The 14,940-nt window shown below is 49.4% G+C and overlaps 1 protein-coding gene across 1 annotated transcript in view; it reads right to left on the reverse strand.

Annotated features, from left to right (window-relative positions):
- The window catches only part of EFR3B (EFR3 homolog B), a 162,797-nt gene extending 159,145 nt beyond the window's left edge, over nt 1-3,652 (reverse strand). Inside the window, exon 1 of the mRNA XM_015411550.1 lies at nt 3,161-3,652. Within this exon, the coding sequence (XP_015267036.1) occupies nt 3,161-3,167 (7 nt within the window). The 5' untranslated portion in view covers nt 3,168-3,652. The remainder of the gene's footprint in view (nt 1-3,160) is intronic.
- Between the last annotated feature and the right edge of the window lie 11,288 nt (nt 3,653-14,940).

Raw genomic sequence — 14,940 nt, forward strand, 5'->3', positions numbered from 1 at the left:
GACTCTGTGGGATTGCACCCTGCTGAGGTCCCTCCCCTCCCCAACCTTGCCCTCCCCAGGCTGTGCCCCCTCCCCCAAATCTCCAGGTGTTTCCAACTCAGAGCTGGCAACCCTATATCATCATCATCATCATCATCATCATCATCATCATCATCATCATCATCATCATCATCATCATCATCATCATCTATTAGACTTATAAATCACCCACTCTGCAGAGCAGGCTCTGAGTGATTGACAACATTTAAAAATACAATTAATATCTAATTAAAATTACTAACAGTAGCAAGAAATTGAAACCCATCAAGATGACAATACAGACCTCCATTGCTGGTCACACCACTGTTCCCGCACAGCAGGGCAGGGAAGGGCATGTGGGGACCATGGAAGAAAAAAGGAAGAGAGGGTGCCAGTCTTAACCTGCCCTCAACCAAAAGCCGGGCGGAACATCTTTGCCTTGCACGCCCTGTAGAATTGCATCAGATCCCACAGGGCCCTGATGTTATTTGGCAGAGAGTTCCACCGGGTTGGGGCCGGAAGGGAGAGGGCCCTGGCCCTCATTGAGGACAGCTGGACTTCCCTAGGGCCTGGGATCACCAGCAAGCAATGCTCCCTCTAAGATGTGGAGTCTTGTGAGCAAGAATTCTGCTATGTGAGGTACTGGCGTTAAAGTTGTGAGCGAGCGATTTGGCTACTGCATGAGTCAGTTTGCTCTGGAGCCATCCTTCTTGAGCTAAGACAAACATGTGTGAGCCGGAGGCTAAAAAACTATGAGCTAGCTCACACTAACTCATCTTAGAGGGAACACTGCCAGAAAGTTGTTATCAGCTGATCTTCTGGGGACATATTGGAGCAGATGGATCTTGATCTCAGCCTGCTTCTTTCTTATCTTTGTCTCTCCTTCTAGGCCCCATGGCTCATTTCCTGCCACAGGAAGGGACGCACCCACCTTTGCAGCCCTTTGTCAGATGCACGGAGCAGTCTCCTAAACTGACTGGTATGGTTATGCTAGGCTGTTTTGATTACTGTGAATAGGCATGTGGACGAGGTAATGGTAGGCAGCCAGGAGTTTTGACAAAAGGAAAGCTAGATTTCAAGTCCAGGAGCATCTCAGAGGCTAAAAAGATTCCTAGGGGATAGGCTTTCAAGAGTCAAAGGTCCCTTCATCAGAGAGGAACCAGCGAGCTTTGACTCTTGTAAGTTTATACCCTGAAAGTCTTGTTGGTCTCTAAGGTGCTGCTGGATTCGAATCCAGCTCTTCTACTGCAAAATGTATTAATTAAGTAGACCAACATGGCTACCCTTTCAACTAACAAAATAAAAGTAATACTTCTTGATATCTGGGGATCACACTCCCTCTTTTGGCATGTCATACCCAGTTAAGGAAAGGAAACTTCAGCTAATGGGAAGAGACAGAGGCCCAGTTGGGAGCCAGTTTTGACATTTGAATTTAGGGAGAAGCATGAACAGTTTTAGCAGGAGCTGAAAGCAAAGCGCAGACTTGAAAGGGGCTAAAGCAATGGCTATCTGGCAACCTGGTGCGGGATCAGTGGTTTTCCTGCCTGTTCTCATGATGCAAATAAAACACTTTTCACAGAGATGCTGAGCACATTCTCCTTCTCTCTCTCTCTGCCTGTTCTCTTTTGTGTCAAACAAAGGATGACAGCTCTGGTTAGCGCTGCCTCTGGACTTGCCTTTCTTACACATGGGGAGGGGAAAGCATGTGACAGCCATTGTTCCCTCTAAGCTGAGTTAGTGTGAGCCAGCTCACAGTTTTTTAGCCTCCGGCTCACACATTTTTGTCTTAGCTCAGGGAGGATGGCTCCAGAGCAAACTAATTTACGCAGTAGCCAAATCGCTTGCTCACAACTTTAATGCCAGTAGCTCACAAAGTAGAATTTTTGCTCACAAGACTCCACAGCTTAGAGGGAACATTGCAGCATGTATGGACACTTAAGCAGAGATTGAGAAAAGGGCTGTATGGTGAGATGGGAGGAAAGCCCTTAGCAATCGCAGCTGCCTTTTCCTGACACCCAAGGCGGTGGGTCTGCATTGGGATCTCACCACGTAAAGCCCATCGTTTCCTCTGTAGCTGAGTGGATATCTGTCTAGCATAGGAAAGCCCTTTATACGTCTGTCACAGTAAGAGCCATGACCCGCAAAAGCTTAGGCTACAATACCTCTGCTGGTGTCACAGCTCATTTTAGCAGCATCTGGAGAACACTCAGAACAGAAATAACAGGATCAGGAATAAATTAAACAATTAAAACTGGACACATTGAGCTGCCTGCTACTGAATCAGGCCATTGGTCCATCAAACTCAGTACTGTATATTCAGACTTGCAGCAGCTCTCCGGATTCTCAGGTAGAGGCCTGATCCTTTTTAAATGGAGATGCTGGGGATTGGATCTATGATCTTCTGCATACCAAGCAGATGCTCTACCACTGAGTCTCAGTGTGTCCCCTTCAAAAATTGCCAGAGATCATGTGGTGTGTACAGATGTGTACACAAATACTTCATGGTATTTCACTTTCCACATTCACAATGCTTCATGTATATTACACAGTAATAATTACTACAGCCCTATCAGGTAGGCCAGTGTTGTTATCCTCATATTGCGGATGTAAGGCTCAGAGAGAGAATGAGGCTTGCTGCAGGCTGTCTATTGCGTTTGTGGTAGGGCAAGATTCAAACCAGAGGCACACTTATTCAGTGCTCTTTGAGCCATAATGTTACACCAATTTTCTAATTATTGTTATTTCATATATCGCTTTTCTTGTGGAATGCTCAAAGCAGAAACTTACACAGAATAAAACTGCTTGTTAATTTCCACTGAAAACTGCTTCTAAGTGCTAGATCAGCACTGAAAGTGCAAGGTAATCAAATTGCAAATTGAAAACTTTCCCAAAAGTGTAATTAACGGTGGAAAGATCCATGGCCTAAAGGTGCTTGCAGCATAAATGGCTTGGTGTGTTTTTCTTTCCTTCTTATTCAGGCGTCAACACTGCTTTGAAAAGCTCATTAAATTTTGGCATGACACATGCTGGATCATCTGATCAACAGCTCACATCAGTCCAAGAAAGACAACAAGAACAAACAAACAGTAATTCACATGAGCTTCAATAGCTCCTGGGGATGCCGTATCCCTCTTTTGTTTACCTGTCATGGTGGTCTCCGTGTTGGAATCTCGAAGTTCACTCCGGCCTCTTTGCAAAGGATATTGCCTGTGCCTCAGGAGGTCTTCTGGCACCCAAATTCTGGAAAGCCAGTGGCACCCTTCCTTCTTCCAGGGACACAGGGACAGAAGGGATTGGCCTTCCCCTTCCGTTAACCTGTCAGGAACGGCAGTGACCAGATGGATGCTTGTTCTTCTTAAAGTTGTGTTTCAGGCTGCTGGCTTCCCGTACTCTCATCGGCGCATGCCTGCCACCTGCAGCTCTCCGTATCCCAGATTAAGGTAGGCACCCACAGTCGCATCTGAAGGCTTCTCTGTTTTCAACAAGAACCAGGGTGGTCCTTGTAAGATGCAGCCTTTGCTAGACCGAAAGCTCAGAAGGAAACCTCAAGGCCTGTTCCTAGTGCACATAGCTTGCAACCATTTGCTCTCTCGCTTGCCCTAGCTGGCACTTTGGAAGCTCCAGAAAGAAAGACAGCTGGACAGTTAAAAGTCCCCGTGACTTGCTCATGCCCAGTGCCAGTCACCAGCAACACTCTGGCTGTCTAGTGCTCAGAAGACTGGTAGAGTTAGAGCCTCCCTTTGTCAGTCAGGTTCCCTCCCTAGACTGTCTGCTCCTACCTTTCTCCCAGGCTGCCCACGGCTGTTTCCATGGACACGGGGTAGCAGCTGTCAGTGGCAGCAGGGTCCTGACGACTCACGAAACCCATCCATCTGTGTGGCACGTCCCCCTCAGGAGGCCATGGGGAGATTTGGATTCTGTCTCTGAGGAGAAACGGGAACTTGGGGCTCAAAGGGAACAGGATCTATCCCCAGTTTGGTCCCAAGACGATGGAGGAAAGAGGGCTATTCACCCCCTCCCTCCAATTCACTGGAAAGGGGAGCAAAGTCTGAGACTCCTCTTGGGAGAAGGGCACCGTCAAGAGACAGTGTTATTATTAGCACAAGAGGACATCTAAGAAATACTGTCAGCGAATGCTTTCCAGCTGTCCCTGTGCGGCATGTTACAGGCATTTGGAAGTTTACAGCCAGGCCAGCAAGATGGATGCCAGGCCCCCTCATTTCAAAGCGCTTGGCTGTGTTTTCGAGAACGACCCCCCAAATTCCCACCACAGGACAGACAATGTCTGAAGTAAAATAATCACATGCCAACTACATTCAAGTCTGGCAAACAAACATGTGCGGTAAACAAGAATCAAATGGAATATAACTCATTGGCGTGATGGTACAAAAAGGGCCTGCAAGGAATCGTAGGGAGAAGGAACACCCTGGAAACCCTTCCCCTCAAAATCGACCCTTTCAGTATTCTCTGAGCGCACAGCCCTGAGCAGAAAGGAATGCTTTATCATGAGGTGAAGTGGGGTGGTGGCCTTAGGGGTCAAATTTTAGGAAGCACTCACTCTTCCTCAGAATTCACCTCCTGAGGCCACTTGCCTCATTTTAAAACTTTTTATGCCTCACCCCTTCGGAGACCTGCTTGAGGCAGCTCACAACATAACACATAAAATCATAAAACATTATTAAAATTAACAGCAATTAAAAAAACAGCCAATAAAAGCTAGAATCATAAAAGTGCACAAAAGCCTAGAATCACAGAACTGCAGCCTAGTTTTATTTATTTATTTCCTTATTTAGAATTTTTCTATGCTGCCTCTTCCACAGAGTCCTGCCCGAGGTGTCTTATAATGGAAAACCACAATATTAAAACACAAAGATGAGCCTCAGGGCAGAAGCAGATCATAAAAGCAAAGATCAACACCCACAGTGAAAAGCCTGGATTAATGCCATTCGGGCTCTTTTTGTAGCAGGAGCTCCTTTGCATATTAGGCCACACACCCCTGATGTAGCCAATCCTCCAAGAGCTTACAGTAGCCCCAGTAAGAAGAGCTCTGTAAGCTCTTGGAGGATTGGCTACACTAGGGGTGTGTGGCTTAATATGCAAAGGAGCTCCTGCTACAAAAAGAGCCCATCACGTGAAGTGATGTTATTGCTTTACTCTGCTCTGGTTAGACCTCACCTAGAGTATTGTGTTCAGTTTTAGGCACCACAATTTAAGAAGGATATAGACAAGCTGGAACATGTCCAGAGGAGGGCAACGAAGATGGTGAGGGGTCTGGAGACCAAGTCCTATGAGGAAAGGTTGAAGGAGTTGGGTATGTTTAGCCTAGAGAGGAGATGACTGACAGGTGATATGACAACCATCTTCAAGTACTTGAAGGGCTGTCATACAGAGGATGGTGTGGAGTTTTCTGTTGCCCCAGAAGGTCGGACCAGAACCAATGGGGAATTGTATAGTTCTCGATGTTTGAAAAAAGCAAAGAACATCTTGCAGGATTTGTCACATCCTGAACATTCCCTGTTTGAACTGCTGCCTTCGTTCTAGCCGGGAGCCTGAAAAAGGAGGGGAGGGCAGGGAGGGGCGGCTGTGCGGGCCGTTTTTCAGGCCTGGTGCTCCGGCGGAGCCTGAAAAAGGGGCCATAACTTTTTAATGAGCCCCTCCCGAGAGCTGGGGGAGCCAGAATGACCTCACGCGAGAGGTGGAATTTGCCCCTACGAGTCCAAGGCCACCACCCCGGGGCTCAGGGAGGCAAGGGAACATTTCGCTCCACCCCTCCCCCGCGCGCGGCATCACAGCTGCCGCTGAGAACAGCAACGGCGGCCATAACTTTTTAAAGAGCCCCTTCCAAGAGCTGGGAGAGCCAGAATGACCTCTCTCGTGTGATGTCCGAGTGGTGTTGCTGCTCGGACATCACACACAAGAGGTGGAATTTGCCCCTACGAGTCCAAGGCCACCACCCCGGGGCTCAGGGAGGTGGGGGAACATTCCCCCCCCACCGTGTCCCAACTGATGGCTGGTGGGAGCAGGGGCAGGGCTTATGTGCCCGCTCCCTGGGCTCCTGACTGGCGGAGCAGTGCTCCGGTGTGCTCCGGCAGGAACCGAGGTCTGCTATTTATACAAATGTTGAACTCAATAACGTTATGATCACTGTTCCCAAGCGGTGCAATCATTTTTACATCTCTCACCAGGTCTTGGGTGTTACTTAGGACCAAATCAAGGATCGCCTCTCCCCTGGTAGGTTCCGTGACCATCTGCTCCATAGCACAGTCATTTAGAGTGTCTAGAAACTCAATCTCTTTTTCCCGACTAGAACACATATTGACCCAATCAACGTGTGGGTAGTTAAAATCACCTATTATGACACAGTTTTTTTGTCTAGCTGCTATCTTTAATTCATTCATCATTTTATAATCCTCCTCTATCAGTTTATAAACTGATTTTTGTGAATTTATTTTTTGTGTGAATTTCCTGCTTTGTGCAGCGGGGTTGGACTAGATGACCCTGGAGGTTCCTTCCAACTCTGATTCTATGAAAAGAAATGTTTTTGGCCTGGTGTCAAAAAGAGAGCACAGTGGGTGTCAGCCTCATGCAAGCCTCTGTTGTCCCCCCCTCAGCACCTCGGCCTCCTCCTCCTCCTCTGCCCCAGCCCTATACCTGAGCAACTAGCAGTCCCTTCTTTCTCTCTACCTAGAGTCCTCCTTCCAAAGCTGTCATTTTCTCCAGGCAAACTGATCTCTGTGGTCTAGAGATCAGCTGTAATTCTAGGAGATCTCAACCCCCATGGACGAGCGGAAGACCAGTACTGTGATACATACTCTGTGATCCGGCATCCATGGAGAAAGTTAGTAGGCCTCAACCTGGCCATGTAGGATTGGTTTTCCATAGGGATGTTGCAACTCTAGCATGGGAAATTCCTGGAAATTTGGGGCAGAACCTGGCGAGCAGTGTTCCCTCTAAGCAGAGTTTGTGTGAACTAGCTCACTGTTTTTTTAGCCTCCGGGTCACAGATTTTTGTCTTAGCTCAGGAAGGATGGCCCCAGAGCAAACTAATTTATGCAGGAGCCAAATCGCTTGCTCACAGCTTTAATGCCAGTAGTTCACAAAGTAGAATTTTTGCTCGCAGGACTCCACAGCTTAGAGGGGGCACTGCTTGGGAGTGCAGAGTTTGGGGGAAAGGATGCTCAGCAGGGATGTGATGCCATCAAGTCCCACCCGAGGTTGGTTTACAGGGTTGCCAGCAGTGTTCCCTCTAAGCTGAGTGGGTGTGAGCCTGCTCACAGTTTTTGAGCCTCCAGCTCACACATTTTTGTCTTCGCTCAGGAAGGAGGGCTCCAGAGCAGACTAATTTATGCAGGAGCCAAATCGCTTGCTCACAGCTTTAATGCCAGTAGTTCACAAAGTAGAATTTTTGCTCGCAGGACTCCACAGCTTAGAGGGAACATTGGTTGCCAGCTCTAGATTGGGAAATTCCTGGAGATTTGGGGGATAGGTTCTGGGGAGGGAAGGGCTTGGGGATCATGGGGGGGGACTTCAGTGGGGTATAATGCCATAGAGTCCTTCCAAAGTACCCATTTTCTCCAGGGGAACTGATCTCAGGAGATCTCTGGCTACCACCTGGAGGTTGGCAACGCTTGTTGATAACCCTATGTATTACTTGACTTCCCAGGCCAGGAAGATGGTGGGTGATTCTATGAGTCTGCTTGCTGAAATTTCCTGCCTTTTGCCCCTCTGGCCACCAATCCTAGAGGAAGCCAATGCCAAGCCTTCCCAGTTAAGGCCCACCGCTCCACTGAGCAAAGTCTGGAGCCTTCCTCTAAGCTGGTGGAACTTCCTTCAGAAAAAAAAGGAAGAATATATTCCTCTGGTTCTTGACAGCTAGACAGCCAGAAGGGGTGAAGTCAGGGGTCATTTCCTGCAGAAGCGCACAGGAACGGAGCTCCGGCAGTAAAGAGCCCAGGGGGTGGGCACATGCAACAAGCCCCACCCCCTGCTCCCAGCAGCCCTCAGTCAGAGCAAGAAGCAGCCAGGTAAGTTGCAGAGCTCCCCCCGGTCCAAAACAGTCCAGTGGCACCTTTAAGACCAAGTTTTATTCAGGTACAAGCTCTCCCTCCTCTGTGAGGACAGATCTGCAGGTCCCCCCCCCCCCATAGCTAGCAATCCAAAACAGTCCAGTGGCGCTTGAGCAGTGGGTGTTGCCTTCTGACTCACTTCCGGTGATGTCAGGGGGTGTGGCATATGCAAATAAGTTATGCTAATGAGTTAAGCTAATGAGCTCCTGCACCTCTTTTTCTACGAAATGACCCCTGGGTGAAGTTTATAACCTGATGGCAGGTGTAGGGATATCTGTCGCGAGAGTCAAGAGAGCATGCAACCTGCTGTGTAATGATGCTGTCACATGATTTGAGTGCTGAGTTGCAAATGCCAGTTTTAAAACAAATAAGTGTTTTGAGAGGAGTATGGGAAGCAATCTTCATAAACACTGCAAGCTAATTTTGTAAAAAAAGAAATGGGGGAAATAGTTTCAGCAAAAGCCCAGTCCTTGAGTGGAGAGGTGATAGGCTCTAGGTTGAATTGAAAAGTGCTTGAACTAAATTAGAAAAAGCAGAGAGAGAGAAAGTTCTTGTAAGTTGGAAGCCTTTTGACTGCAAGATTTTGCATGACGGACCTGCAAAGAGCTGGGGGACGCACTCAGAGGCAAGCCTCCGTTCCTGCTCATGTGGTGCAGCTGAGAGACTAAACAGGACCATTCAAGAAATGGCCCCGTCTATGCTAAGGCAATCTGGACTTTCTGATTTCTGTTGGGCTGAAGCTGTCAACACCGCGGCCTATTTCCATAACAGAGTACCTTCCAAAGTGACAGGTCAAACTCCGTTTGAGATTTGGTATATGGCAGAAGGCTAGCTCTAAAACATTTAAGGCCATTTGGTTCCAAAGCTTATGCATTCATACTCAAGGAGAGAAGGGAGAAGCTAGACCCCCTGAGCAGAACTTGGTACCCTTGTTCGATATGCTCTTGGAGGAAGAGGATATAGAATCATGGATCCTAATACTCGTATGGTGTTGGGTATTACAAGTTGAAAACACTCAGTATATCTGGGGTTAAATGTTTGTTTATGTTACTCACAGGAAGTCACATGTTTCTCATGTAATCAATGTTCTTTAGCTGTAAGCAAGCCTGGGAATTTTCTCCCTGATCTAGGAGTTTGATTGGGACTAAAGTGTCAAGGTGTATTACCATTTTATGGCTTCTCTTCCCGTCTTTGTTTGGTGTTTGTGAAGAACAACAAAGAGCAGCCATTCTCTCTTCTGGTTTTGTCTTTGTAGTGTAAGGATGTAGCTGATTATGCTCTGTTGTTATTTTCACCCCAGTTACCCTTCCCCATGCTAGAATTTAGTAAAAACTTTATATTTTAAGCACACATGGACTCTCAGTCTGAATTATTTTACTCAGGCTCTGCTGGGCTATATTATCTCTGCTAAATACCAATTTTTCAATATCTATCACCTAACAAATGGTCAAATAATGTAATGTGGTACATATAGATTGAAACAGTGTGTCCCTAAACAAGTTGAATCCACCGTGCAAACTGATCAGCACACTACAGAAGACGTCTCTTTCAGTGACCTGGTCATTTGGCAACCTGCAGAAGCCACCTGTGAACAGGCAGGTCCACCTTCACAAGAAAGTACCGAATCAGAAGGGGAAGCAGGAGACCTTAGGCCAAGGGAGGCAGAGACTGTGACTACTGTGAGAAGATCAGCAAGGGACAACAAAAAGTTGACTTGGGGAAGGAAGTAAACAGAGCTGGGATACAGGAGAGTCCTGCCCCCTTAGTAAGCTCATGAAGCCTGTTTCAGATTTCAAGACATCAGCACCTCGCAAATGTACACCTTGAGCTTCACCACCCCTTATTCAGGAGGAGCAAAGTAATGGTGTAACCTGAGGCCATGCAAAGGAAGCTGTAGGTGGGCGAGAACTGAGCCCGGAGTTCTTATACAATGGGGCCAGTTTTTTATGTCATGTCTCTCAGTTTTTGGCATATGTCAAAAGCACATCCTGAGCTTCCATTGTGGAAAAGTCTGCATCATTCCACCCTCCACTGGAAGAGATAAAGGAACATATTCTCCTTGATATTGCTGGGGAAATTGCAGACATTTATTTCTAGACAAGCCAGTATGATGTGATGATTTTTGGCACCTGATTTCTGGCCACTGTCTGACACAGAGTGTCAGGACAGGATGGGCCATTGGCCTGACCCAGCATGGCTTCTCTTATGATCTTATGTTCTTATGATTTAGTATCAGACTAGGAGCTGTGAGAACTATGTTCAAATCCCCACTTGCTGGGTGACCTTGGGCCAGTCACACTCTCTCCACCTAACCTGCCTCATAGGGCTGTTCTCGGGAGGCCAAAATGGAGAAAGGGGAGGGACTGTGGCTCAGTGGAAGAGCATCTGCTTGGCATGCCGAAGTCCCAGGTCCAGTCAAGTAGGTGATGTGAAAGACCTCTGCCTGAAACCCTGGAGGGTCACTGCTAGTTTGAGTAGACAATACTGACCTTGAGGGACTTACGGTCTGACTTGGTACAAGGCGGTTTCATGTATCCATGTGTCCAGTGTTATAAGTTGCTTTGGGACCCCCCTGGGGAGAAACATGAGAGTACAAGTATCTAAATGAATCAAGCAATACCACAACCCAAGCAAAGAGGACAGATGGATGCACTCTGCTGGGATGCCCAGCCTAGGCCGCAAGTGGCTGACTGGGCATTTAACATACCAGGAGAGCTCTTGGCCATGGTGGCCGCCTGCCCTGCAAAACCACGGGTGGCACAGAGTGAGCAGGCCCCGGCACCAGTAATTAGGCTTGCCAGCCTGCAGTGGGGCCTGGAGATCTCCTAAAATCAGGAAGGACGGCTCCGGAGCAAACTAATTTATGCAGCAGCCAAAAGGCTCGCTCACAATTTTAATGCCAGTGGCTCACGAAGTAGAATTTTTCCTCACAGGACTCCACCGCTTAGAGGGAGCATTGCTGGAGATCCCTCCCCAGTCTCCACCCCCAGATTTCCAGGGATTCCCCAACACAGAATTGGTAAGCCTACAGCTGCTCTGCCAGCTGCCTGGCCCCGGGTCACACAGTGAGCTTCCATGGCAGATTGGGGGTGTGGACCCAGGTCTCCCGGCTCCTAGTCCAACACTCTTATCACTGCCCTGACCTGGATAGCCTTGGCTAGCCTGATCCCGTCACATCTCAGAAGCTAAGCAGGGTTGGCCTTGGCTGCTATTTGGAAGGGCAGCCTCCAAGGAATACCAGGGCCGGGAGACAGAGGCTAGCAATGGCAAACCTCCTCTGAATCAGCTCTTGCCTTAACAAGTCTAGCTCACCACCAAGTGGTGCATAACACTAAAAAAGAGCTAGAACTTGTGGCTGCTAGAGAATCTTAGGATCTCCTGGCTGTTCTACACAGAAGGCCATACAATAATAATTACTTAATTATTACCCTTATCCAGGGCTATTTTTGGGCAGGAACGCACAGGAACGGAGTTCCGGCTGGCTCCCGAGTTGGCCACACCCAGCAGGAACTCATTAGCATAATAGGCCACACCCAACAACAGAAACTCATTAGAATTGGCTACGTTAGGGGTGTGTGGCCTAACATGCAAAGGAGTTCCTGCTGCAAAAAAAGCCCTGGGTTTTGACAACAAACAAGGTAAACAGAATAAGAAGCAAAAGGTGGGTGTGGCTGGATGATCAGACTTCTGGTAACATGGGGGTGTGGCCTAATATGCTAATGAGCTGTGCTGTCAGGTGTGTGGCCTAATATGCTAATGAGTTTCTGCTGTTGGGTGTGGCCTATTATGCTAATGAGTTCCGGCTGGGCTTTTTCTAGAAAAAAAAGCCCTGCCCTTATCACTACACTGGCTCTCCTTTTGCATACCCAACCCACTGTTGTCCATTAATATGAGACTGCCTGTGTCGTTTCAGAAATGAAATGCTTTTCTTTCGAGACTCATTCACGGGATGGGGGACCAGGCCCTGAGAAATAGTGCAAACTGGCTAACTCCTCAGCAGCAGCCAGGGTGGGACTAGTGCTGCCTACCATTTATAGACAGCCTTCAGAAATTTAAGACAGTGCATTATTCAATATCTAACAATCCACATACAGGCAAAAGGATCAGCCAGGGTTATGCTCTGTGCTTATTCTAGTACCACAGCGAAGTGAATGGCTTCACGCGCTGGGAACGAGCAGGCTGACTCATGAATGCCCCCTGCTGGACCTCCTGAGCTTCTGATCCTCTTCCTCTGAAACACTTCTAACAATCATGGTACCGATTTCTCCTTCAGTGCTCAGCGGCCTCCTCCACCCCCTGCCCTGGCCTGCCTTGTATTTCTCCTCAGAAAGGAACTTTGCCAGCTGTAAGTGAAAAAACACCAGGGCATTTCCTCTTAATCAAGGCATTTGCAAACATCAAGGCAATCCTGTGTTGGATTGGGCTGTTGGGTAAGACTGACTAGTGACTTCCCAGCCTTACAAGCAGGTAGCGGAAGCAGCAGGAGGAAGAGGCAACTGAACTTTACCGACTGGCTGAAAGAACCTGCCAGTTCCTTGGCTGAGTCTCTGGAATCCAGGCACAGCACAGCACAGCTGGCTTGTGGAGTGGAATCGGGGACAGGCATAGAGTCTGCAGAGAGGTGAGGCCAGGAAACAGGAGGTACAGTCAGCCATAAGGCAGGCAACGAGCTGCGCTGAAGATTCCGCTCTGTCTTTCTCCTCTCCCTGTTGTAGTTGGTGTTACCTCCATGACTGCCTTGTCTGTTAAGATCTAGGACTGCGGGCAGGGTTTGGAAATTCTGGCTTTGGAAATTCCTGGAGATGCCTGAGGAAGGACTCCGGTTTCTTCTAGAGACTCTATGGTCCACCCTCTGAAACTACCATTTTCTCCAGAGGGGTTGATCTCTGGAGATCAGTTTTAATAGCAGGAGAACCTCAAGCCCTCTCCCAGAGGTTAGAAATGCTAATTACAGGTCACTAGAGGGAGTACAGCTTGAGAGCTCAGGCAGGGCCGGCTCACCCACTAGGCGAACTAGGCATTCGCCTAGAGTGCCGGGCCCTGGATGGGGCGCCGAACTGTGCCTCCCCCCCCCCGCCAAAAGCCCGTGTGCTATTGCTGCTCCCAGCTGCGTGGCATGGGGGGTGCGAAAGGGGAGCACAAGACCGCCTCGCCTTCCCCCTTCACCCAGGGTCAGCTTTTGTAAATCCAAATGTGGGGTGTTTTTTTTTGGGTGCCCGGAAACCTCACCTCCTCCTCCTCACTCACTCACCTAAGATGTCTGACCTCAGCGGCGGCAGCAACAGGAACTCCAAATCCGGCTCCTGCGCCTCCGTCTCTTCGCGCCGCCTTTGCATTTGCAATGCACCAACTTTGAGCTCCTCGTTCTCCAGCTTGGAAGCTCTCGGTGCTGCTGCTGCTGCTGCGGCTCCAGCGGAGGCGAGATTGCTCGCCGCCCTCTCCCCCCAAAAGGCTCCCAGCAGCCACCGAGCTCACACCAAACAAACAGCTCCGCTCTGCTTTGGCTTGCAACAGTCTCGCCTCCCTCTCTCCCTTGCCACCACCCGGCTGCTCTCTTAAAGGCACCGGCGCCGCTTCAAAAGCGCCCTCAGAGTCACCTGCAACGTCCGCTTGGCTCGGGCTCACTCCTTGAGGGGAGTTTTGTCCAAAAAATTAAAATGCAAGTGAATGGAACCTCCACCCCAGATCCTCTTGGCAATCAGATGCATCGTGGCTTCAGTCCTAAGAGGGCACTTTCCTGGGAGTGAGTCCCATGGCATGATGGGGGACTTCCTTCCGAGTAAACCTGCAGTGGATCAGGGGCCGACGGGAGGGGAGGCAGCTGAGGGGGGGCGGCTGGTCCAGGGGGAGCACACAGGCTTGGCCCAGGACTCCCCTTCCCACCTCTCCAAAGGGGGAGAGAAGTAGGACTTCCTTCTCTCCAGGCTCTGCCTGGAGGTTGGCAACCCCATAATTGGGCAGGGGGGCGCCAGAAGGTAGTCCCGCCTAGGGTGCAAAAAAAACCCCAACGCCAGACCCGGCGAGGCAGAAGCCTCCGGCCACGTCGTCCCTTCCCTTCCCTTCCCACCCAAACCCAACGCCAGGGCCGGCGAGGCAGAGGCCTCCGGCCGCGGGGCCCGTTTTCCCTCCCACCCCCACCCACTCCAGGGCCGACGTCCGGCTGCCGGGTCCATTTCCCCCCACCCAACCCCACCCACTCCAGGGCCGGCAACTAGTCCCTTCCCCCCCACTCACTCCAGGGCTGGCAATGGGATGCAGAGGCCTCCGGCCGCCGCCGCCGTTCCCCCCCCTCCCACCCTCACCCCCTACTGTTTACCTTACCACCATCCAGCCTATGCGTTCGTTACAGACCACATCTTTCTAGATCTCGTTGTATCGGTTTCACAACGGGCTTTTCTGCTAGTATTAGATAAGGCGGACAAAAATTCCATTCTGGATTTCCCAGCAGGGGAGATTTACTCAGCACAGCACTGAAGATGGAGCATGAATAAGATTATCCGGGGAAGAGATGCAGTTGATTCTTTTGCTGGGAGGCGATGCTGCTGACAGCCTTCTTATTTCCTGCTCATAGAAAACAGTGATGGGGTGATAAATGCAGGGCATTTTCATTCTTCTCGATTTAATACTGGACAACCTGAATAGTTTTCTCTCTAAGCTGAGTTAGTGTGAGCCAGCTCACAGTTTTTTAGCCTCCGGCTCACACATTTTTGTCCTAGCTCAGGAAGGATGGCTCCAGAGCAAACTAATTTATGCAGTAGCCAAATCATCTGCTCACAACTTTAATGCCAGTGGCTCACAAAGTAGAATTTTGCTCACAGGACTCCACAGCATAGAGGGAGCATTGCACCCCACCCCA

This window comes from Gekko japonicus, unplaced genomic scaffold, assembly GCF_001447785.1.
Source record: "Gekko japonicus isolate JY-2015 unplaced genomic scaffold, Gekko_japonicus_V1.1 scaffold6, whole genome shotgun sequence".
In the NCBI taxonomy this organism is placed as follows: domain Eukaryota; kingdom Metazoa; phylum Chordata; class Lepidosauria; order Squamata; family Gekkonidae; genus Gekko; species Gekko japonicus.